Source organism: Alosa sapidissima, chromosome 5 (assembly GCF_018492685.1).
Source record: "Alosa sapidissima isolate fAloSap1 chromosome 5, fAloSap1.pri, whole genome shotgun sequence".
NCBI classification, from domain to species: Eukaryota; Metazoa; Chordata; class Actinopteri; order Clupeiformes; family Clupeidae; genus Alosa; species Alosa sapidissima.
This window is the reverse complement of record NC_055961.1, coordinates 2,146,799-2,171,971: the sequence shown is the minus strand read 5'-3', so window position 1 is coordinate 2,171,971 and position 25,173 is coordinate 2,146,799. Positions and strand designations below refer to the sequence as shown.

At 43.7% G+C, this 25,173-nt stretch overlaps 3 protein-coding genes across 8 annotated transcripts in view; 2 read left to right on the top strand and 1 right to left on the bottom strand.

Annotated features, from left to right (window-relative positions):
• Window positions 1-2,094, top strand: part of LOC121709322 (NADPH--cytochrome P450 reductase-like) — a 27,634-nt gene extending 25,540 nt beyond the window's left edge. For all 4 annotated transcript variants that reach the window (XM_042092604.1, XM_042092603.1, XM_042092606.1 and 1 more), the window contains 2 exons: window positions 1-51; window positions 778-2,094. The exon at window positions 1-51 is cut by the window's left edge and continues 35 nt beyond it. In XM_042092604.1, the coding sequence (XP_041948538.1) occupies window positions 1-51; window positions 778-922 (196 nt within the window). In that variant the 3' untranslated portion in view covers window positions 923-2,094. The remainder of the gene's footprint in view (window positions 52-777) is intronic.
• A 3,279-nt stretch (window positions 2,095-5,373) lies between these two features.
• rhbdd2 (rhomboid domain containing 2) lies at window positions 5,374-8,589 on the bottom strand. Of its 3 annotated transcripts, none has more exons than XM_042092628.1 (5): window positions 8,106-8,589; window positions 7,120-7,527; window positions 6,583-6,733; window positions 6,003-6,265; window positions 5,374-5,960 (listed from the first exon to the last, which is right to left on the bottom strand). In XM_042092628.1, exons 1-5 carry the CDS (start codon window positions 8,284-8,286, stop codon window positions 5,662-5,664), a joined length of 1,302 nt encoding a protein of 433 aa, XP_041948562.1. In that variant the 5' UTR covers window positions 8,287-8,589; the 3' UTR covers window positions 5,374-5,661. The 3 variants fall into 3 exon arrangements, with proteins under 3 accessions (XP_041948562.1, XP_041948563.1, XP_041948561.1); XM_042092629.1 differs by having other exon boundaries at window positions 5,374-5,939; window positions 8,106-8,588; XM_042092627.1 differs by having other exon boundaries at window positions 5,374-6,265; window positions 8,106-8,588.
• A 4,321-nt stretch (window positions 8,590-12,910) lies between these two features.
• Window positions 12,911-25,173, top strand: part of LOC121708955 (adhesion G-protein coupled receptor G2) — a 49,950-nt gene continuing 37,687 nt past the window's right edge. The window contains exons 1-5 of the mRNA XM_042091938.1: window positions 12,911-13,296; window positions 18,390-18,502; window positions 21,607-22,164; window positions 23,953-24,029; window positions 24,652-24,947. Of these exons, the coding sequence (XP_041947872.1) occupies window positions 13,223-13,296; window positions 18,390-18,502; window positions 21,607-22,164; window positions 23,953-24,029; window positions 24,652-24,947 (1,118 nt within the window). The 5' untranslated portion in view covers window positions 12,911-13,222. The remainder of the gene's footprint in view (window positions 13,297-18,389; window positions 18,503-21,606; window positions 22,165-23,952; window positions 24,030-24,651; window positions 24,948-25,173) is intronic.

The following is a 25,173-nucleotide window of genomic DNA, read 5'->3' as shown; positions in this document are numbered from 1 at the left end:
GCACCTGTGGAGACTGATCCACTCTCAGAATGCTCATCTCTACGTGTGTGGGTGAGTGTGTGTGTGTGTGTGGAGACTGATCCACTCTCAGAATGCTCATCTCTACGTGTGTGGGTGAGTGTGTGTGTGTGTGTGTGTGTGGAGACTGATCCACTCTCAGAATGCTCATCTCTACGTGTGTGGGTGAGTGTGTGTGTGTGTGTGGAGACTGATACACTCTCAGAATGCTCATCTCTACGTGTGTGTGTGGGTGAGTGTGTGTGTGTGTGGGTGGGTGAGTGATCCACTCTCAGAATGCTCATCTCTACGTGTGTGGGTGAGTGTGTGTGTGTGTGGAGACTGATCCACTCTCAGAATGTGCATCTCTACGTGTTTGTGTGGGTGAGTGAGTGTGTGTGTGTGTGTGTGTGGGTGGGTGAGTGATCCACTCTCAGAATGCTCATCTCTACGTGTGTGGGTGAGTGATGAAATGGATATTAAGTGACACGTAAGAGGTTAGACATAGGGGACGGTATCCCGTAACATGCTCCCTCAGGGACGGTATCCCGTAACATGGCTGTTGTTTCCTTAGAGACGCCCGTAACATGGCTGTTGTTTCCTTAGAGACGCCCGTAACATGGCTGTTGTTTCCTTAGAGACGCCCGTAACATGGCTGTTGTTTCCTTCGGGACGCCTGTAACATGGCTGTTGTTTCCTTAGGGACGCCTGTAACATGGCTGTTGTTTCCTTAGGGACGCCTGTAACATGGCTGTTGTAACATGGCTGTTGTTTCCTTAGGGACGCCCGTAACATGGCGCGTGATGTGCAGAGTGCCCTGCACCAGGTGGCGGAGGAGGTGGGGGGCCTGACCCACACCCAGGCGGTGGACTACTACAAGCGCCTGATGACCAAAGGACGCTACTCGCAGGACGTGTGGAGCTGAGGTGGCTCAGGACGTCTCCGCCTGGCCGCACCCACCTCAGGCAGCAGAGGACTCTGGGAAGGATCTGGTTCCGTCTGGGTTCAGTCTCACTGAGGGGTTTAGTAGATGTCCACAAGCATAGAGACAGTCGGCCGTTTCCTCCCTGGGTCATCATGATGTCCACATGCATAGAGACAGTTGGCCGTTTTCTCCCTGGGTCACCATGATGTTTCCATGGCATCTGACCCCTGATATGCACAACTACTCTCAGCCACTGTTTCTGATGCAATAAGTGGTCATCTACACAGAGGTGGTTGTTTTTTCACCTGGACTCTATATTCCCAATGCCATCTGGCCTACAGTCACCTGCTATCTGGACCACCTGTGATTCTCTATGATCAGTCTTCGGCTTACAAAGAGATGTTTGTATCGCCATGGTTTCCCATGTTCTCCATTCACAGTGCCTTTGGTGTTGACAGCCTTGCTCTGCCGGTTGGAGGGAAGGGGGTCGTGGGACTTGGCCAGTGTTTTTTTTTGGGGGGGGTTGTCAGACAAAAGGTTTAATGTGATAAGCAGACTATATAGCTGCAGGTTACTGTATGTAAGTGTGATTAGCAGACTATATAGCCACAGGTGGAAGACTGTATGTAAGTGTGATTAGCAGACTATATAGCCGCAGGTGGAAGGCACTGGTGCTCTATTATGTGTGTCGTGTTCCACAGATGGCTGACAGGCATGCGTATACTTCTGTGTGAAGTTGTGTTCCCCATGTATGACTGCCTTAAACATACGTGGTGGTGTCACAATGGAGAGAAGTGTCCATGTGGCCTCTAAACTTTATTACACTATTTGGACTATGCTTCTGCTTCCTCTCCGCCTGTTTTTATCTTTGTTTGTCATTAGCAGAACAGCTCTGCCCTGCACGTGTATACGAGTGAAATATGCATTTGGGAATATATCATGTAAACATACAGTGAAACATGCATTTGGGAATATATCATGTAAACATACAGTGAAACATGCATTTGGGAATATCATCTAAACATACAGTGAAATATGGATTTGGTAATATATTATGTAAACATAGATGATGCAAGCAGCTGTTGTGAGGGTAAGGGGGGAGACGAGGAAGTGTTTAGTTCCTGCCTTTATGCTAATGACATCTGTATGAATGCAATAAAAGGGAAATAATTGACCTGTTGTTTCTGTTCCGCTTTGAACAAGGAGACTTCCACTTGTACTTGGCTATGAATGACCATATTTAGCACTTTCTTGTTCCCGTCACATTTGGGCATTTCTGAAAACACTGAATTCTGCCATTTTGTCAGCCAGGCAGTTCAGTTTTCATTATATTTTAGCCATCAAGTTTCCCTCAGGACGTCCAGTGTGCAACACTAGTTAATCCAGGGGCTGTGCTACTGTACATAAGATACAGATTCAGTCACACCTGAACTTTTTGCAATGTTGAGATTGCTGAATAAAGACAGTGATTTCCTCAGCTGCGAATCCAGATCACAACGACTCTGAGCCTGATCCGCACCTGATCCGCATCACACAACTCTGAGCCTGATCCGCATCACACATCCAACTCTGAGCCTGATCCGCACCTGATCCGCATCACACAACTCTGAGCCTGATCCGCATCACACAACTCTGAGCCTGATCCGCATCACACATCTCTGAGCCTGATCCGCACCTGATCTGCATCACACAACTCTGAGCCTGATCCGCATCACACATCCAACTCTGAGTCTGATCCGCACCTGATCCGCATCACACAACTCTGAGCCTGATCCGCACCTGATCCGCATCACACAACTCCAGGCTCGGACTGGTAATCTGTACAACCGGGCAAATGCAAATGCCCGGTGGCCTCCGGGAATTGTTTTTATTTTTTTAAAAACGTTATTTAGCCTATTTGCGGCCCGTCATGTAGGCATAGGCCTAGCCTATAAATGCAGTTGCATCCATTTGGCTTGGGGGGTGACAGGTCAATCATTTTGGCCTCTTCATGATACGTTCAGTGTGTGTTACGATCGCGCCCCCCTGCCCCACCCCTCAAGTGGATTTGTCCAAGCAGCCGCTAGGTTTGTGGGGAATAGCCTACGAGTGCATGGTAGCCAATTAGGTGCCCTCCGCTGGCTGGTGTTCACATCATCACAGTTTAACCGTAAACAGCAACCAGATGTCTAGTTTTATTCCATAAATATATTGTTTTTATAGACGTTAGTTGCACGCGCTACCAAGAGCTTCCTTTTACTGCACCATGTAGGCTGCGGTTCTGTCAACATAAAAATAAACTACGGGTAGTCTACAATTTTCGCACAACTTGGTGGAAAAGTATAGCACAGGTTAAAGAAAATCCATTAATTTTTGGAGCTGATCCTACTCAAAAGGAACTTCAAAGTATTCCCCATACTGTAGTAGGCCTAGCCTTTTAGCTCACAACGACAGTGAAAGTGAAACTTGGAAAGTGGAAGTCTCTCCACCGAGTGTTACATTAGATGCACAATCAATCGCGATTCGCGAGTCGATGCAGGTAAAAAGGCAGGTAAAGTAGGCCATCAACTGGTAGGTTAGTAACGAAAGTAGCCTAATATTGCAAAATGTGATGACGGCACACAAACTTGGGCAAAAACGTTTAGTAGGCTATACACTTGTGGTGATAGCCTACAGTTAATGTGAATCGCGGACTATAACCAAAGTAAAGGAGATTTGCATCAAATTAAGGCTGTGGTTGTGTTTCTACAACATGTTGGCACAAAACGTAATTTCTGTCAACTATGACGATGTCCATGTTCAGTAGGGTATACTTTTCTGTCTTGCCTATCCCTGAATCATGTCCCTCTCAAATCACTTTAAAATGGTGTGATTAGCAACCAGAATTTAAAAAGAAAAATCCCGGAGAGACACCCCCGGACCCCCGTGTTATTGTGATCTCAAATCTAAATGTTTAATGTTTGGGTTCAGTTTATGAAGTGTTGCTACAGCATAATATGGGGTGTTTGTTATTTATGGGGGGGGGGGGGGGGGTCCAGGAGAAAATTGCCAGGGCCGAATTTTGTTCCCAGTCTGACCCTGCACATCTCTGAGCCTGATTCGCATCACACATCCAACTCTGAGCCTGATCCGCATCACACATCCAACTCTGAGCCTGATCCGCATCACACAGCCAACTCTGAGCCTGATCTGCATCACAGCACACTCTGAGCCTGATCCGCATCACACATCCACCCTCTTAAGGGATCAATATATATAGTATAAGTATATATACTCTTTTGATCCCGTGAGGGAAATTTGGTCTCTGCATTTATCCGAATCCGTGAATTAGTGAAACACACTCAGCACACAGTGAACACACAGGGAGGTGAAGCACACACTAATCCCGGCGCAGTGAGCTGCCTGCTTCAACAGCGGCGCTCGGGGAGCAGTGAAGGGTTAGGCGCCTTGCTCAAGGGCACTTCAGCCGTTTCTTACTGGTCGGGGTTCAAACCGGCAACCCTCCGGTTACAAGTTCGAAGCGCTAACCAGTAGGCCACGGCTGCCCCATCACACATTTACCCTCTTACGGGTATCACACATCCACACTTTTACAGGATCAATGGGTACAATAAGATAGTATGAGTGTTACTGTCTGTATGAAGATGTTGGTCAGCTATAGCTTTGAGTTTACAATTTGAGTTAAGGAACTTCTTTAACATTTCTGTTTTATTTAGTTGATTGACGGATGAAAAACATTTATCCTCCATTTTCTTAAGAACATTTTAAACTGGGCAAATGTAACCACAAAGCCCATGAACCATGGCAACCAATGAACCATGGCAACCAATGAACCATGGCAACCAATGAACCATGGCAACCAATGAACCATGGCAACCAATGCATTACTCAGGATGGTGACTCTGCCACGCCTCCTCTTTTTAGTTATCACATTGAGTGTGTACAGGAAGTATGAACTGGAATCTATGTAAATGTGTGTGTGTGTGTGTGCTGAGGTGTTAGCCGCTGGTAGTTGGGTGTTGACCGCTGGAAAGCAACAGCACAAAGAGGAAGCCAAAGAGATGAAAACCAGAGGAACTGACCAGAGTGTTTCGGCAGCTATTTTAGTCTCCTGTTGAGCTATTTTAGTCTTCTGTTCAACAGAGGTCATACCTCAATATTCTACTCCTATCCCTTCCAGCAGTATCTCTGTTGCTGGCAGTGAGACCTTTTAACATAAAGCCTTCCTATAGGCAATACACACTGACACATTAACACTTTCTTCACTTATGTTCTCTTTCATGGAGGTGTCAGCAAATCTGACAGATGTTTTACTTTCTTAAAGGGTTTCTCCACCCAAATCACACCGATCAGACATGTTTTACACTTGGACCGATTACAGATGAACATAGGGTGTTAAGAATCAAACATAAACACACTGTAGAAAAAAACACTTATAAAAAATACAATATATTAAAATACACAGTCCTCAATAATGATAATTAATTTATTTAAAAATGTAGGAAAGCTAGACAGCAAAAATATGTAGGAAATTGGACATTCAAATTTGCTCTTGTTGTGGCAGAAAGAGTCCCACAGACTCAGCTCCACAAGATGGGGCGTCATAGTGACGTGATATGGCATCCTGTCCTGCTTACCAGTCACCGTTTCAGTGCAATAGTCTTCTGATTGTAGTGCTTTAGAACCTTTAGACCCATGCCTCTGGAGAGGGTTCTAGAATGTTTGTTCTCATGGCCAGGGTGTTCTGGAATGTTCCGTGCCTAGTTCTCCTTCTGAGGTTCTGGATTGTGAGCCAGAGTGGGGGCAGCAGCAGTGCCTACCCCAGAGCTGAGATGAGGTGGCACGGGGGCACTGGGCGGCATCCATGCCCTCTCCGCTGGGTACGCAGCGCCACCAGCAGCATACGACGCGCTGGCCGCATGCTGACCATATGCAGCTGCTCCCAAACCGTGTCCAAACTGACTAAATACAGGTTGCCCTGCGTAGTGGCCATACTGACCATGGACATATCCATGACCTTCATGACTGTGTCCATGACCTTCATGACTGTGTCCATGACCTTCATAGCTGTGCCCGTAGCCGTCATGACTGTGTCCATGACCTTCATAGCTGTGCCCGTAGCCGTCATGACTATGTCCATGCCCATGATGACTGTGCCCATGCCCATCTCCTGCAGAGCTGTGCCCGTGTGTCTGACTGAGCCCGTATGGCGCTGCGTGTGTGCCAGGGAAGGGGGACGGGCTCTGCTGGGAGTAGGCGGAGTGGGACCAGCCCTCATACATGCCGTGCGTCTGATTGGTGGAGGGTGCAGTGGGGGCGGGGGCATACACCTGAACGGGGTAGGAGCCAGGAGGAGGATTACACCTGCAGGGGGTAAAGGTGAAGGGTGAGAGGTCATGACCTCTGGTCAGTCACACACAAAAGGCGTAGATTCTATAGGTTTTAAGTACAGATTGTTCTAAGATAATGTATTGTATTAATATTGTATCTGTGTCTAAATACAAATTGAGTGTGTTTAATGAAAACTGCTGTAGTGTGTAGTGGTACACAGATGTACATAAATACTCTGAACACCACATGATAAAGCCATAATATTGAACTCTTTTGCCATGTTACTTATAAGGCAGCTATGTATGTAAAATCAGTGACATTGTGATCAAAGCACCACCTGTGTTACTCACCGTGCGTGCAGAATCTCCTTTCTCTCCTCGGCAGACGCCGGAATGAATCGCACTCCCATGATCCTCTTCAGCAGCCTGAGGGGCATCCTCTTCTCCAGCAGCGAAGCCCTGGACTCCGACATCTCCAGCGGAGAGAGCCAGCCTTTCCCATCTGCTCAACCACACCACTTAAGGAAGACAAGGGGCAGCTCTGGTAACGTGTTTATGTCTGGGGTCTGCTCAACCACACCACTTATGGAACAGCTCTGGTAACATTTTTATGTCTGGTCTGCTCAACGACACCACTTATTTTGTTTGGATTGCTGACTGTGCAGACATAGGCCTACTGCTTACCTGCTCCATCATAACTGATCAGCATCATAGCTCTATAAAGGTGTGTTGGGGCTGATGGTGAAGGACTCAGGGACACTCAAAGTTCAGACAACATCAGATATTTGCCCAACAGCACACAGTGGTTTTGAGATATCCAGTCTACACATGACTAACTCACTCACAAGAAAGCAAAACATTATTTCATCATGCAGGGACAAAGGATACAGATGATTCCTACGGTGATGGCCGTGGCATTACACAGCAGCACCATGCCAGGGATGACCAGGGTAACCGCAAGCAGGACGATCCAGGGCAGGGTTGCCGTGGGAACGCCGACGCCGAGCAACAAGGCCCTCTTCATGCGGGAGCTGATGGTGACCATGCCCAGCAGGGACAGAGCGACGGGCACCAGACCCATCGCCACGCGCGCCTCGGAGGGTTCTGGGAAGACCACCAGCGCCAGGAGGGCGAAGAGCAGGCCTGTGGCCGTGGAGAGGAGCAGGAAGAGGGCGAGGAAGCGCACGGTCCCGACGCCCTTCTCCACGGCACTGCTGAACGCCACCAGCACCACCGCACTCGTCATCAGATGCAGCACATCACAGTGGATGAAGGGATAGCTCAGCAGCTTGGGCACTACCATGAGGGGGGGGGGGGGGGCGAGAGAAACCGGGACTGTCAGCAAATACCATACTTGTAGCACACTACGTAGAACCAGTTCAACGTGTGCCAAAAACCCTCTACTGTTATTTCTCTGCTAACCTCAAGTTAGATTAGATTAGATTCAACTTTATTGTCATTGTGCAGAGTACAAGTACAGAGACAAAGAAATGTAGTTTGTGTCTAACCAGAAGTGCAAAAAAAGTAGAAAAGTGCAATGTAAAGTGCATAGACAGGGCAAAAGATATAGTGCAATGTAGACAGTAGTATACAGTTGTTTTCAGAAGGTGGTTTAGAGTAGTATAAATGAAATATAAGTATGTGCAGTGTATTAGCAGTAACCTTATAAGAGCAAATTAAGCAATGTTAATGTAAAGCACTCACATACATATACTTTTAATAATATGCTTCATACAGCAAATCAAGCTGTAGGCTAATTTCACAACAGTGGCTCCCATGAAGGACGCACTCACTGTATATGTTGTAAGGGGTTATGTTGACAACATGGCAAACAGCTGAACCCTAATAGAGGAGACCAAGGCAAAAACTCTCACCATGACCACTGGTAAAGACGCTGGAGTCGACACCCAAGGAGAGGACAGGGACATCGAGGATACTCGTGAATATGCACACGCTCGCCGATGTTAAAATCGCTAGGCAAATCCCACTGGTGATCTCGAACACTGAGGAAAAGTTCCTCAACTGCCGGACAAGAGTTTCAAACGTGCTCAGCATAGTGGTTATGATATGAAGAGGTAATGGCTAAATTAGCTAAGTTTGAATCTGAAAGCAGCCTTGTGTGTTTACCTACTGAAAGAACAACTCTGAGTAAGACGTAACACAACGCAATTCAGACAGCTCTTTGCGGGTAAATGTTAGTCATTGTAAGTAAGGGCGTTGTTAAAGTGTTGAGGAATGTAGCATAATAATGACAAATTCCTTCCCAGGGTATGGCTAAATAGCTAATAAACAACCAGCCTCGCAAGTAACCATAGCAAGTAACAAGCTCAACTTCCGCCTTTACACAACAAGAGTTCAAAAAAGGTGTGTTCATCATGGTCAAGAAGCGAAAAGAAGCGCAGTCAAATAATGCTTCCACTAAAAACCTTCATTTTGCCACTAAATTGCGCAAACGGCGCCAGGTTATTATGTAAAAAAAGCAACAACAAAAAACCAGGTTGTAGGCCCTAGACGTGGAGTAGACATGGACTTTCAGATTTTGAAATATAAAATCAAGTAGGCTCGCCTCGCCATATTATTCAATATTTATGGTCATTTATAATACTGGCATAAACTCCTCCTTTCACTCAGACATGTTATGCCAGCCTCAGAGTTTCAAGTTACTTCTTTTAGGCTGCCAAACAGGATAGCTCTCCGTCTTTACCAATAGTCTCTGAATTGTATATTTGTTGTCAAGAAACATAGATTGTGCAATAACCCTGCGAAAAGTGATGGGGAAGCCCCTGAAGGGCCTGTTTATCAGGCAGTAGCCACATGCCTACATCATATTGTGATGTGTTTATCAGGCAGTAGCCATGTGCCTACATCATGTTGTGATATGTTAAATGGAAATAAGCCAGATGGAATCTCATTGAGTCTTATCGGCTGATTATCTTACGGATGTGCACCAGCCTGAAAACTGATTATAAAAAGGTCCTGACAGGTGTTCTCTGTTCTACCTAACTTGTTCATTCTCTGTCTGTCTTCCATGATGAAAAACAAATGTTTTCACCTGTCTTTAAAAGAATGTTGAAAATCAAGCCAGTGTTGGGTCAGGTTACTTTGAAATGTAATCCATTACAGAGTAGTACAGACTACACATAATTTTTTGTAATCAGTAATCTATTGGATTATAAAAATAATGTAACGTAATTTGAATACTTTTGGATTACTTCAAAATAAAAAACTTAAAAATGAAATACATTGAATAAAAAAGACATGGCTTACAAGCGGCACTTGCTGCAAGGTTGTGCTGGGTTGAGCAAATGGCCCAAAGATTTGTGTTGTGGTAATGCTACTTTTGCTACTTTATGGTACACATGTAGCCCCCACTTCCCCTTTTCAACACAAATTGTGTGTTCATGTCTAAACCTCACTCCTGATCTGGGTCATGGCACCAATGCCTTGTGCTGATTTGCACGGCTCAGCCCTGCACTCGCCCGGACTCAAACCCACAAACAGCAGCACCTTGGATTCGGGAGTCAAGCATGCTGCTGGCTCTCTTACTAGCACAACTCTTATGGTGTTGGGAAGGAAGTTCACACAGTATGCACTACACAGATATGTACCAGCTACATGTAGCTACAGGTACTCAACTGGAATAGTTTTTTAGGAAAAAAGTTTGCACACTCTTTGGTATCCTTTTGTTGAGTTTATTTTCTCATTTGGCACATGACGTTTCGACCTTGCGGTCTTCCTCAGATTCACTTGCAAACACAGGCTTGGTACATGATCTAAATCACCTGTCTAGAGGGGTGGAGTCAGCTCAGTGATTCATTAACCCTTGCAGGTACAGCATGCAAGCTCTTGGCGTGACTAAAGCCAAATAAAAACATTACAATAACACAAGCATGTCTGAAGATACAATCATCTACAATAAATAGAGTTCATCATGTAAAATTCAGAACTCAATGCAAATATTGTTTACAGTCAATATTAGAGGAAGGGTCTGAGTCCAAATCTTCATTGAGCCCCTTGGGGCCAAAGTTCCCAGGTGGTGGATCCAGAAGACCTCTCTTTTTAGAAGCAGGTTGTCTGTGTGTCTCCTCCTCTGCGGTGTTGTTTTACATGACTATCCCTATAAATCTCAAGGTTGAAAGTGGGTGTCCTGATTGGTTAAAGTGAACCACCAAAGGGCTCTTTTCATTGTTGTTTCTGATGTTACTCCTATGTTCACTTATTCTTATCTTCAGGGCCCGGCATGTTTTACCTACATAGGCTTTCCCACAGGGACATTTGATCAAGTAAACCACATTGGTAGTGCTGCATGTGATTTTACCTTTAACATGTAAATTCTTTCCTGTTGTTGGGATATGCTATAAATGAATTTGGAACCGTGCCTTCTCACAGCCATCTTTGGAATCCTTTTATAAAGTATTTTAATGACTTAGAAACACTTCCCTAATTTAGTATGTGTAACGGATGCCAGCTAGCTTAGCTGTGCTTGTGGAACGTTGGTAAACCTCACTCCCCTCACTCTAACAACTGTCCTGTGTATAGAGTGTGCAGGCTTTTAACACCTGTCCTGTGTATAGTGTGCAGGCTTTTAACACCGGTCCTGTGTATAGTGTGCAGTGCAGGCTTTTAACACCTGTCCTGTGTATAGAGTGTTTTAACACCGGTCCTGTGTATAGAGTGTGCAGGCTTTTAACACCTGTCCTGTGTATAGTGTGCAGGCTTTTAACACCTGTCCTGTGTATAGAGTGTGTTAACACCTGTCCTGTGTATAGTGTGCAGGCTTTTAACACCTGTCCTGTGTATAGAGTGTGTTAACACCTGTCCTGTGTATAGTGTGCAGTGCAGGCTTTTAACACCTGTCCTGTGTATAGTGTGCAGGCTTTTAACACCGGTCCTGTGTATAGAGTGTTTTAACACCTGTCCTGTGTATAGAGTGTGCAGGCTTTTAACACCTGTCCTGTGTATAGTGTGCAGGCTTTTAACACCGGTCCTGTGTATAGTGTGCAGTGCAGGCTTTTAACACCGGTCCTGTGTATAGTGTGCAGTGCAGGCTTTTAACACCGGTCCTGTGTATAGTGTGCAGTGCAGGCTTTTAACACCTGTCCTGTGTATAGAGTGTTTTAACACCGGTCCTGTGTATAGAGTGTGCAGGCTTTTAACACCTGTTCTGTGTATAGAGTGTTTTAACACCTGTCCTGTGTATAGTGTGCAGGCTTTTAACACCTGTCCTGTGTATAGAGTGTTTTAACACCTGTCCTGTGTATAGTGTGTACAGGCTTTTAAAGCAACACCAAAGAACTTTCCCTCTGTTGCACGCACACTATTTGTTTATCCAGCACCAGCTTGGCAAATAACGATGTCCACAGACAAGATAGAGTGTGTTGCATGATTTTATGAAAATATGATGTATTGTCACATCAGATGCAAGTCACATTTGTTGTTTCTTATGTCTCATTCCATCGAACTACAGATCCGCTACCCGATCTGGCAAACTTACATAGTGTGGTTATAGCTGATAGAGGGCCGCGAAGCGAATGCAGAAGTGCCGTTCACCCTGTTACGAGTTGATGAACCACTGAAACAAGTTTGGAAACATTATTTCAAAGGAACCGTATGTAAGAAATGTGCTTCAATTAATCATAAAATGGCCCTGATATGTCACTAGACATTAAGAAATCATGTTTCAATTTTCAATTTTTATCATGTTTCAATTTCAAATACGTATATCACTATGAGGCCCCTGTTATATATACAAATAGTGCAATCATACAATCAATGAGAGCATGTGGTTATAAATTCTTTGATGCAACAGTTGCTTTTCTGGACCAGTGAGTGACATTTGGGTAATTTTCTGTGGCACACGTGATGATCTCTCACGGCACACTAGTGTGCCCCGGCACAGTGGTGGAAAAACTGCATTAGTCTATGCACGTGGTGAGCAGACACCAAGGCTGTTGCTGTTTTCATTTCATGCAGACACAAAGTAAGGAAGGGCATCCTGGCTCATCGGCTCATTCAGAGAGTTAAGAGAGTCATGCAGACTCATTTGAAAGAGAGAGAGAGAGAGGCATGCACACAAATACACCATATAAAAAATATTACATCATATAATTTTTTACTATGAAAAACTATCGATGTGTATAGTTCCAGTCCAGATATATTGTATTATGTAATAACTGCTTTAGGAATACAACCGTGTCCTGTCAATATAGCATTTTGAATTAGAGAGAGAGAGAGAGGGAGATGCATGGGTGTGACTCTTACTCACTTACGTCATAAGCACAAAGCTTGCTCTCACGAATATCCCAACACTGAAGTGGAACACCATCGAGGTACACCTGATCTGACCGGTTTCAGGAATCTATTAGGCTACAATGGCATAGGCTATGTATAAAATAACCAGTCCTTACTTCACATAAAACCTTAGAGCCATACGAGATAGGAATCCAGACAAAATGCCACACTTGTCTATTTAAACGCTTGTCTATTGTCACTGTACGAATTTAGTTAGAATCCACCCACCCGATGTTAATAATTATAAACAAGTGTAGTATTTCAAATGTCCAATTTATTTTTTGTTGTTGTTAACATGTAACAAAAATAAAAGACTAAGAAATCAAGGGACATGACAAGTGTAAGCTGCGTTCTGCGTGAACGGATGTCACTGGTATGAAATTGTGTGTTACAGTAGGTGTGTTTCGGTGATTGACGTTATAGAGGGGTGTTGCAACTGCTCCATTGGAGTTTCACTCAATAGCCTAGCTGTCAAGCAGCCAGACTTTACAAGACTGCCGTCAGCATAGGCTATAGGCTACTTTCATCACGTTAGTACGTTCACTGATATTTTAATCAAGCAAATTAGTTTTTCGATTTCTTATACAGTTACACTGCTTTAGACTCACTGAAACATTTAGAGAGACTGGATTCATTCACACGAATTTTGGAGGTGTTCTGGCAGGAGGACTGCTTGTTTCAGTGGGGAAGCGCGCAGTCTATGGATGGAGGCATCCCCGCAAAGCCCACCGGCGAGGTAGAGGATGTGGCGCGCGATGCGCGCTTCTCCAACTGGTACGTGAGCTGTCCATTTGCGAAGGGACGCCTAAGATTTTATTTCAGCCATTATGTTAATAATATATCTTTGATATGAGTGTTTCATCTATATAATCCAGCCTATATCACTATGACTACCATTATTAACGCCCGAAACTCAGAGGCAGTGGATCAGTATATCCCGCTACCGCTGCCGCGTGTCTGTATTTCGAGTAGCCTAATCAAGTAATCACTTGTGCTCTCTAATAACATTGCCTGTAATCACCACACCGTGATTTGCGTCAGATTTTCGTCGTGACGATCCCGTGTTTAGCCTGTTTATCACATCAATCGCATGTTGCTTGTTTTGTTCTGTCTTGTTAATAAGCTTATTAAGATTTCTGTCACAGATTAAGATAATATATAATTTACAGATAGTGGAGTATTAACGTCCTCTCGTCAGAATGGGTTAGGCAGGTTCGACAATAAACTAACCACAGAGCCATGCACTGTCATATTCATGGCAGAGATTATGTAATGGATTTGTGTGAACATAAAACAGGAACGTGTCAAAGAGACACATCAAGACATGCAAATATGCATTCAAATACAGCAATAGATAGATAGATAGATAGATAGATACTTTAATAATGCACAGTGTCATCTTACAGTGATACCTAACAACCCCCCCCCCCCCATGTGTTTTGTAGACACCTGTAATGCCCCCCCCCCCCCCCACCTGTATTGCCACTTGTGCAGTTCTCATGAGAACCTCTGTGCATTGTGAATGATATCCAGACCACATGTAGCACTTTAACACAATCTCTTTATAATAGTTCTGGGCCTTTCCACAGGGGTCTGAAGGCTATCTGTTCAGCATGCACTTAGTTCATTAAGCGTTTCTTATGAGTTATGGTTTGTATATTATAGTAAATATATATTTATTTATTTTCATTAAGGCATTGATTGTCCTGACACTTTACAGATATGTTACACTTTGAAAAACACCCAACTGTTGCAAAAACTTTGTATTTTTAAGTAAAACAACATGTTAATTGAACAATCACATATTTCTGAGCCATCAAATTGACAGTATTTATTTTAAAACGATTTTATAGGATTCCAAGCACCACAAAAGTGGCAATCCCAACACTCAATACAGATTGAGGGCCAAATTTTAAGGTCAAAAACATGTTTTTGAAATAGTTATTCATGCATTATTGCAGTTAAACTATCACATCAATTATATAAGCAGTATTTAAATACAATACAAAACATCAAATTAATATGTATTGACATTATGGTTTATTATTGCTATTCTCCTTAATGTAGTCTTACCAACATTTTTAGCTATTGCATTGTATTTATTTCTAAGTTGCTTTGGACAAATGCATCTGCCAAATCCCATGGCCATGACCATCATGATAAAAAATGGTTTAGTCCAATGGTATGGTCTATATGGTGTAGCCTCCCAAATTACACAGATCGCTCACACGTCATGTAGAACGGTGTGGTTACTTGACGTTGAATAAAATGAAAAGGCCAAATCCACGCAGAGGTGATCTTCTGCACATGTGTGATTTAGTATGGTTCAGCCTGTCTACATGACAGGGTAAATCTTGACCACACATACAATAGCAATCTGAATGACTTATCTGTGACGAGCGGCCGGACAATAGAGTCTTACCCAAGAGACCGCCACAAACACAGCATGAATGTGCTAGACCTTGCGTCCAGAGGGATATGTTGACACAGGGGTAGTGCAAACATACAGTTATTTCTGTTGTGTTGCGTGTTGCTTGCTGTGCATTCACAGTTTTATATGTGAATATGCATTATCCATACAGGGCTATTAAAACATGCCAGGGACATTATTCATTCACATGAACTTCTAGGTGTGTCTGTGAGGTTATGCTATCACATATTTGTTTTTCTATTGGTTCCCCATCAAGATAAAAGCCTATGTGTGTGTGTATGAGTAGGAGTATGTGTGTACATGCGTGTGTGTGTGTGTGTGTGTGTAGATGCATGTGTGTGTGTGTGTGTGTGTTTGGTTGACTTAAGCCCATAGTCAGGCACCTGCTTTCCCAGGGTCCAGGCTTTTCTAATGTTTGGGAACCGAGACGTTGTTCTGGGTGTGTTCCATGTAATTCAGTGTCAGAGATCTTGAATTTCCCCTTGGGGATCAATAAAGTATCCATCTATCTATCTAGATTATCACTACACTAGTCGATTATCACTACACTAGACTTCACTACAATAGTTTGTTTTAGTCGTAGTTTCCATTTTGTGTTGTTTTCACACATTCCTGTTTTAGTCCTTTAGCACTAAACACAAACACAAACACAAGCAGACAAGCGCAGACACACTCTGTGGAAATGTAAAAAGTAATTACTCAAGTAAAGTACAGATACCTGAAAACTTATTACGTATTTGTACTTTGTTACTTCCCATCTTTGATGCTAAGCAATGCTCGATGGTGTTTTATGCCCCCAACGTCGTCTTCCAGACAGCGCTGCCACCGCTGACTTAAAGGCACCTAACCCTAACCTTAACCCATGCCTAACTCTAAACCTAACCCCAACCTTAACCCATGCCTAACCCTAACCCTAACTTAAACCCATGCCTAACTCTAAACCTAACCCCAACCCTAACCTTAACCCATGCCTAATCCTAACCCCAACCCTAACCCTAACCTTAACCCATGCCTAATCCTAACCCCAACCCTAACCCTAACCTTAACCCATGACTAACCCTAGTGCCTTCCAGGCAACGCTGCCTTGAAGACAATGTTGGGGGCATAAAAAAAATGCTAAGCCCCACCTCCACCTGCCCGCATCACACTCCCTGTTCTCCTGAATTTCACCTGCAGCTCTGCACTCACAGTGGCCCTCCTGCCCACAGCTCCAAACAGACACTCCCACACACACACACACACGCACACACAGCTCCAAACAGACACTCCCACACACACACACATGCACACACAGCTCCAAACAGACACTCCCACACACACACAGCTCCAAACAGACACTCCCACACACACACACATGCACACACACACTAGTGTTAATTGTATCACCTATTTTTAATTTAGTCTTAGTCTTGTGACGAAATGTCCTTTTTAGTCTTTGTCATATTTAGTCATTCAAATATCATTTTTGTTAGTCAAGTTTTAGTCGACTAAAAGTCTTGTCATTTTAGTCTAGTTTTAGTGAAAAGAAAACTAAAGGTATCTTAGTCTTAGTCAGTTTTAGTCAACACATTTTAGTATTTTTTTATAACAAATTATTTCTGATTACCATTTGAGTCAAATAGTGTTTCACACATCTCAATTGTCCAACAACATTGTGTGTCCACAGGGCTACTCGTCTGTTATAATTACTCATTCTGATTTTTTGTCAGTCAGTATGTTTACATGCACAGGTAAGTCGAGCTACAGTTATAGCTCGGCTGGGATTTGACCATAGACAGTAAAAGATTTGACTGGACCACTGTCATATTCGTAGACCAGTGTTTCTCAAAGTGTGGTCCGGGGATCATTGGTGGTCTGCAAGCTATCCCAAGTGGTCCGCGAGCAGACGTGGTAAAATATAATATAGATGAGTTGTTTGCAATATAACTTGTATGTAAATCCAAACAGTTCTGCAACACTGTCTATGTAAGATATGCCAATTTAAATCATACAGTATGAATCCTCTGACACAATAAGTAAAGTGCAAAGACAATAAGCAAGGTGGTTCAGTGAATAGGCCTATTGTGTAGACTAATTATAGGCCACTGTTGAAGTATAGTATAGTATAGTTTTTTTTAGCTAGGGTTATTTAAGTGGTCCTGAAACTGAAAGAGTTTGAGAAACACTGTTGTAGAACAAACTATTAATGTTTTACTCCGCCTCGCTAGATGGCGATATGCGCCCAAACACAACACATTCCCCAAACAGACTCTCCATCTTAGCCATAGCTAACTTGCTAGCGAACTTTCCATATTAGCTTACTTGCTAGCAAACTTTGCATCATCAGTCTAACTAGATGAATAGTTGACATTACATGCTGAACATTTTCGTATGGACATTCTGGGGGATGTTAATTTGTATGAGAGAAGCTTCAACTTCTGGGTATGTAGCATTGTGGCATAAAGCTTAGGTAGTTAGCTTGCTAACTCTGGCAGAAATCTCCAGTGTTCTTGTTCCATGTAGTTTCGTGTTGCAGCCACAGGGTTGCAGCAGCAGCACGACTAGCCTCCAGGAAAGCTGTTGCTTATAAACTCATTCGGAATATTTTGAAAACATAACAGCTAGATATTCTGTCTTCTCATTTTGTAGACGAACATGAAGGGAGATTTTATCTTAGTTTTTATTTCATGCAAAACATTTTAGTCTCGTCTTTTTTCGTCAACAATAATGCATCTTAAGATAGTCTTAGTCAGTGTTTCAGGACATTACTGCCGTCTCGTCATCGTCTCGTCTTAGTCATGAAAAAAAAAGGTAGTTGATGAACATATTTCCTCTCGTCTCGTCTGACGAAATTAACACTGACACACACGCACACACATCTCCAAACAGACACTCCCACACACACACACACATGCACACACACAGCTCCTGCCCACAGCTCCAAACAGACACTCCCACACACACACACACACACACACACACACACGCGCACACACAGCTCCTGCCCACAGCTCCAACAGACACTCCCACAGCATTTCCACTTTAGGCAACCCAGGACCATGGCCATGTTCCAAGACAAACGAAAAATGAACAAAAGACCAAGTTATATTGAAACATATTCCAGCATGTTCTTTGCAGCATTATTCACCAGTAGACTGGGTAGAGTGGGGAAAGAGAGCATCAATGGCAGTAAATGTTGGACAGAAGCAGGCCAATGGGATTATGGGCATTCGTCTGAGACTGTTTCGTGTCCAGCCAAATGCGTACAGTATCTGTCTGATATGTGTTCATTGTAAGGCCAAACGAAGATCTCTGTTGATGTGCAGATGTTCTATATGGTTCTGTTCTGATCTCTGTTGATGTGCAGATGTTCTATATGGTTCTGTTCTGATCTGTTGATGTGCAGATGTTCTATATGGTTCTGTTCTGATCTCTGTCCTCTCCTCTCCTCTGGCAGGAGGGGGGTCAGCCACTGTATCAGGGCTGCTGGACAAGGCTGGTCTCGGAAGATGGACGTGTGTCTCCTGCTGAGCTGTCTGTTGCTTCTGTTCTCATGCCCAGGCCAGGCAGGCAAGTCGTACCACACACGCACACGCGCACACGCACACACACGCACACACACACACGCACACACGATACAGTATAATGCTTTTCATACACACAGGTAAGGCCATGCAGGCAAGGCAAGTCACACAAGATTTCATTTCACATTTTATACACCCTGGTCATTCCAAAGTGCTTTACAAATAAGCACATTAGAGACAAAAGAAAACTAGAGATTACAGTTGGAAGGTGAAGAGCAAGTGAAAGTAAAGCATTGTGTGTGTTTGGATTTGAAACCGGCTCTGCTTTGGGCACCTTTGTAGCCATCTGAAAGTTGGTTCCTTTGGGTGTACGCCTGGGTCATCTTTTCCTGTGTGCTTGTTTACATACTGTGAAACCTGGTTTTAACAGCCAGTCCACCCTGACCTATCCGGATGCACACATGCCACACAGACCTCTTTCATCCTTGTGGGCAGCGTGGAAAACAGGGGCATGTTCCTGAAGTCACCCAGCAGGAAGATGGAGCTTTATGGTTATGGCTATGTAGGTGGTGGGTGGGTGGCGCATCAATAAATAACAGCTTTTCTCAACGGCTTTATTCTCCCAGAAAGGGAACTTAATTTGCATCTTACACTACCTAGTCATAACATACATCATATTCACTACCTAGTCATAACACACAGCATCATATTCACTGGCAAGGTACTATATCAGAGGCAAGGTTTAAGCAATAAGCCCCGAGAGGCCCTAGGTTACGCTTTTAGAACGGCATCGAACGCGATTTAGCCAATCACAATGAAGGACCAGAACTATCAGTTTTAGAAAAGGTATTATATGAGAGGCAAGGTACTATATCAGAGGCAAAGGATTAGCATGATGACCCTGATGATAGAGGGTTGAGGGGGCCTTGAACTTTTCTTTGGTTTCCATTGACTCTCTAGGTCACCGGCACCTCTGTCTCCCATTGACTCTCTAGGCACCTCTGTCTCCCATTGACTCTCTAGGCACCTCTGTCTCCCATTGACTCTCTAGGCACCTCTGTCTCCATTGACTCTCTAGGTCACCTCTCTAGGCACCTCTGTCTCCCAGAGCGGAACATAAATTGAGTCTCTGCTGGACCCAATTAGATAGACAAACAGAGAGTCAAGATGAAGCAAATCCTGATCAAATGTTAAGCTGCTTGCTGGTCGTCACAGACAGAAAAAGAGAAGCAGAAGTCAGATCTGTAAAAAGAGAAGAGAGAGAGAAACAGAGGAACAAGATAAGAGAGCGAGAAACAGAGGAACAAGAGAAGAGAGCGAGAAACAGAGGAACAAGAGAAGAGAGAGAGAAACAGAGGAACAAGAGAAGAGAGAGAGAAACAGAGGAACAAGATAAGAGAGCGAGAAACAGAGGAACAAGATAAGAGAGAGAGAAACAGAGGAACAAGAGAAGAGAGAGAGAAACAGAGGAACAAGAGAAGAGAGAGAGTGAGGGAGGAAGAAGTAGACAAAATGACTGATATTGTTTGTTGTTGGTTGTTGTTGTTTGTTGTTGCCGAGTTTTTCCATGTAGCAACAGCAGTGTGTGCAGGTATTAAAGTGAAAAAAAATCGTTTGACTGAACTTTTTTCAGGCCATAAGTCATACGTTGTTCATATCTACCTATAGAGATAGCACCCCTTTTGCTAGTATTCGCCTTATTCACATGGCAGCCATTGTTTAAACCAAAAAGAAGCTACAGGGTACACTTATATAATTAATGCCACCTACAGGTGAATGCATAGAACATAACAATCCTATGGTTTGTGTATCCTGTAGCCTTGTTTTAGCCGCCAATGGCCGCCATGTGAATAAGGCGAATTGAGAGTGTTCTTGATTGAGATTGAGTTTTCCTGATGAACAAAAATATATTTTAGTACCATCCCTGACCATTGCTGATTAGCCATTGCTGTTCTTTGCTACTATTGTAGAAAGGCTTCAACTTACACTCTTATTTAATTACTTCAGGCCAAAAGTGTTTAAAGAGGAGATTTTTTTCTTGTTAATATGCAATTCAACACCAAGTAAAATCTATAAAATCAAGTTTGCAAGACTTCCCATTTCCTCATCAAAGTAACGAATCAGAACATTCTAGATATTGTTCATATTTCCATTTGTTGCCTCATCCGCATTTAATGAAAACATGGTAATTTTTAGTTTTACAGACAACTCAGTTTTCCAATGAGCAGCAATACTGTGTGTGCTCATGCAGGAGGTCTGCGCATTTGATAACGACAATCTGGAGAGGGCGCTTTTGTCTTCAGCAACAGATTGTATAAGGTTGACAAGAGGTTGCGATATGGTGAGGGACAGGTCGTGTTGCGCAGGGCATGTCCACTAGCGTGACGTGAGCAGGGCATGTCCACTAGCGTGACGAGCAGGGCACATCCACGGAGTTCCACTAGCATGACGTGAGCAGGGCATGTCCAGGGAGTTCCGCGGCCTGGCTCGGGTCACGCCGGGGTCGGGATTACATGTGGCATATACAGTATCTGTGACCTTTGTCTGCCTGAGTGACCTGGAAGTGGATTTACTCCAGATGAGGCCCTGACTAGCTTCAGAGGTCGTGTCCCTCAGGGCGTGTCTGACCTGTCAGCTCACACGTGTAGACACGGAAAGGACACATGGAATGACAACTGGACCCAGATGAGCTGGACCTGACCACGTCTAGTTGACCTGGCCAACACTGACCACGTCAGCTTGCGTCTAGCCTCGCCTTGAAGATGGACTGTAAATGGTCAGGCACTCAACTAACTGTTTGGAAAAAAAGCAAAACCTCATCTCTTAGCCACTGCTAGAAAACACAGACCAGCTCCATAGAGGGAGAGAGAGAGAGAGAGATAGAGAGAGCGAGAGCAGTGTGATGACTGCAAAAGTAGAGAGAGAGAGAGAGAGAGCAGTGTGATGACTGCAAAAGGAGAGAGAGAGAGAGAGAGAGCAGTGTGATGACTGCAAAAGGAGAGAGAGAGAGAGAGAGAGAGAGCAGTGTGATGACTGCAGATAAGATAAGAAGCAGACTGAGATTGTGTGGTTTGACACATCTGGGAGGAATGTTACACCTGATCTTCACTGATCTTATTTTATAACAGAAAGTTTCCCTTTTTCCCCCAGCTAATGCAACGACCACTACGGCCAGATCAACATCACATTCGGTCCCCAATACGTCTCCACCTGGACCCCCACCACCCCCCCCGCCAACCTCCCCACCCCCACCAACCTCCCCCCTCCCCAGCACGTCCCCACCCGGTAGCACGCCCCCCTCATCCACTGCAGCAAGAACCACCACCCACGCCAGGCACACAAGTCCAGATGCAACGCCCACCATGATGATTTCTGATGACACGACCCCGAACAGCACAACCGTCACAACCTTTTCTGATGACTCGACCCCGAACAGCACAACTGTCACGACCTTTTCTGATGACACAACATTGAACAGCACAACTCTCACAACCTTTTCTGATGACACGACCCCGAACAGCACAACTGTCACAACCTTTTCTGATGACACGACCCCGAACAGCACAACTGTCACAACCTTTTCTGATGACACAACATTGAACAGCACAACTGTCACAACCTTTTCTGGTGACACAACATTGAACAGCACAATGACTGGAAATGCAACTTGGAGTACAGCAGTCCATCCTGACAGCACATCAAACAGAGGTAGGAAAAAGCACTGAAATAGGCCTGACTGCAGGGCCGTAGTCACCATAGACAATATTCAGATATGACCAAAATGTCCCCCCAATATAGCCTACTGACATAGAAAAATAAAGAAAGAAAAAACGCTATACTGTACTACAGGAAACCAACAAGCGCCACCATCTGAAATGTAATCAAACGTAAATAACACACAAAATGAGTGCCCTAGTGATGGCTCCAGAGTAGCCTACACCTCTGAGTGATTTGTCCTGGTGGTTTTCCATCGTTAGTGGCGTGCGCTATTAAAAACTTCCTATTAGTGCACCCTACTGCGGTGAGGTAGGGCTGTCAACAATATCGCAAAAGCTACCGGTACAATTTTCACAAAACTTGTTGGAAAGGTGTAGCACAGGCTAAGGAAATCCCATACATGTTTGGAGCCGATCAGACTCAAAGGGAACTTTGAAGCATGTTCCATAGCCTACTCTCACAATGATAGCGAAAGGGAAGCGTAGTACCCTTTTATTTTAAATGATGAATATGTGCGAGCCTGTGTCATTCATTTCACGTCTTACAACATGTTATTTAGATGCGCACTCAATCGCGCATCCATGCAGGCGAAATGTAGGAATAAAATGTGGCGACGGCACACAGGTTGGAAAAAACGTTTACAATGCACAATCGATGATAGCCTACAGTTCAACAGCCTACAGTTAATAAAAATCACGGAGGAAGGGAAGAAGGGAATTTGTACCTCCATTCACCAATTAAAGGCTGTAGTAGGCCTAGTGTTAGTACATGTTGGCACAAAACATCATTTCTGTCCGAAACCCGCTTATAATGCAGGGGGTAACATGAGGTCAGACAGAAGAGGGGCCTGTCTTAGTAGCTTATTCCTGAATCCTGTCCTTTTCAAACTACCGGTATATTAAAATTGTGTGATTAGCCGCCAGCATAATACAATCTGAATTAAAAGACAAAGTCTTATTAGGCTATTACAGTAGGTTCAAACTTATGAGTCTTAGTAAGAATCTTAGAAAATCTTCAGGTGTAAGTAAGTAAGTAAGTCAAAGAACCTCTGCATTCTGTGTAATATAGAGGTTAACAAAGATACTGTAGTTGGTACTTTCTTTTAAAATATACATTTTGGAGACAAATGGAGTCGTACCACAGGTCTATGTCCAGGGATGGATTAGATAGATAGATAGATAGATAGATAGATAGATAGATAGATAGAATGGGCCTACTGGGCCCAAGAGCTCAGGGGGCCCTGAAGGCCAAGCCTCTGTTCTTCTTCTGCTTCCTCTCCACCCTTCTCTTCTCTTTTCACAAAACTCATCATTTCATCATTTAAAGGGTCATTTTTAAAAAAATCTCCATCCATGCCATGCCTATGTCTGCCATTAGTTTGGAATACCCTAATTGACTGACTTAACTAATGACTTATTTGTGTTTTTTTATATTTTTGCATGGCAGGAAATATAATGAAATTAGATTAGATTCAACTTTATTGTCATTTAGCAGAGTACAGGTACAGAGCCAATGAAATGCAGTTGACATCCAACCAGAAGTGCAGAGAAGCATTAAATACCAAGTGCAGGTAGAGTATTCTGTGCAGTTATGTAGACAATAGAGATTAATAATGTACAGTGTGTAGTTGGATAAATACAGGTTTTAGTAGAGTACATATATATATATATATATATATATATATATATATATATATATATGCAATGCAAGATTGCTTACACAGCTTGCCTTAAAGCATGGGTTTGTTTGTTTGTGTGTGTGTGTGTGTGTGGTCTCTAGATTACTACTACTACTGGATGGCTCTTCATGTTGATGTCATTCGTGATGAGAGGAATGAATCTCATGTTACTGAATGGGTAAATCCTCCTAGATTATCTGTCTATATCTAAAGAATCTCATGTTACTGAATGGGTAAATCCTCCTAGATTATCTGTCTATATCTAAAGAATCTCATGTTAGTGAATGGGTAAGTCCTCCTAGATTATCTGTCTATATCTAAAGAATCTCATGTTACTGAATGGGTAAATCCTCCTAGATTATCTGTCTATATCTAAGAATGGGTAAATCCTCCTAGATTATCTGTCTATATCTAAAGAATCTCATGTTACTGAATGGGTAAATCCTCCTAGATTATCTGTCTATATCTAAGAATGGGTAAATCCTCCTAGATTATCTGTCTATATCTAAAGAATCTCATGTTACTGAATGGGTAAATCCTTCTAGATTATCTGTCTATATCTGCTGAATCTCATGTTACTGAATGGGTAAATCCTCCTAGATTATCTGTCTATATCTAAAGAATCTCATGTTACTGAATGGGTAAGTCCTCCTCGATTGTCTGTCTCTGTGTGATCTGGTCATTGGACTCATGTGAAATGTTTACACTTACATCTTTCATTGCACTGTTGTTGTTGTTGGTGTGCGGCTGTGTGTGTGTATGTGTTTGTGTGTGTGTGTGTGTATGTGTTTGTGTCTCAGCTGAGGAAAGCTCTTCTTACCCACCTGGATGCCTGTGACACACCTGGTGGTCTCCATGGGAACAGTACCACCCAAGCTCCCTCTGTCACACCCAGCCAACCCACCGCAGTCCCAAACGTCTCCACGGCGACCACCATGTCCACTACCACAGTTGCAGCAACAGAACAGCCAGTCATCTCCAACAACTCCATAGTGACCCAACCTCCTAACGTTACCATGGCAACCACACCCAGCAGCAGTGACCCTCTGATCTCACACAAAACAAAAATCTGGCCAATGTACTACACCACCACCAGGTACACACACACACACACACACACACACACACACACACACACACACACACACACACACACACACACACACACTCTACACACACACACACACACTTTTTTTGTCTGTGAAACCAGATACTGCATTGTTTAATTGTTTCCAAGGAACTGCGCTGTTTCTATTGTAAGCAGATAAAGTGATGTGGAAACTTTTCCGGAGACAACGTTTAAAACGTCCATATTTGCCCAC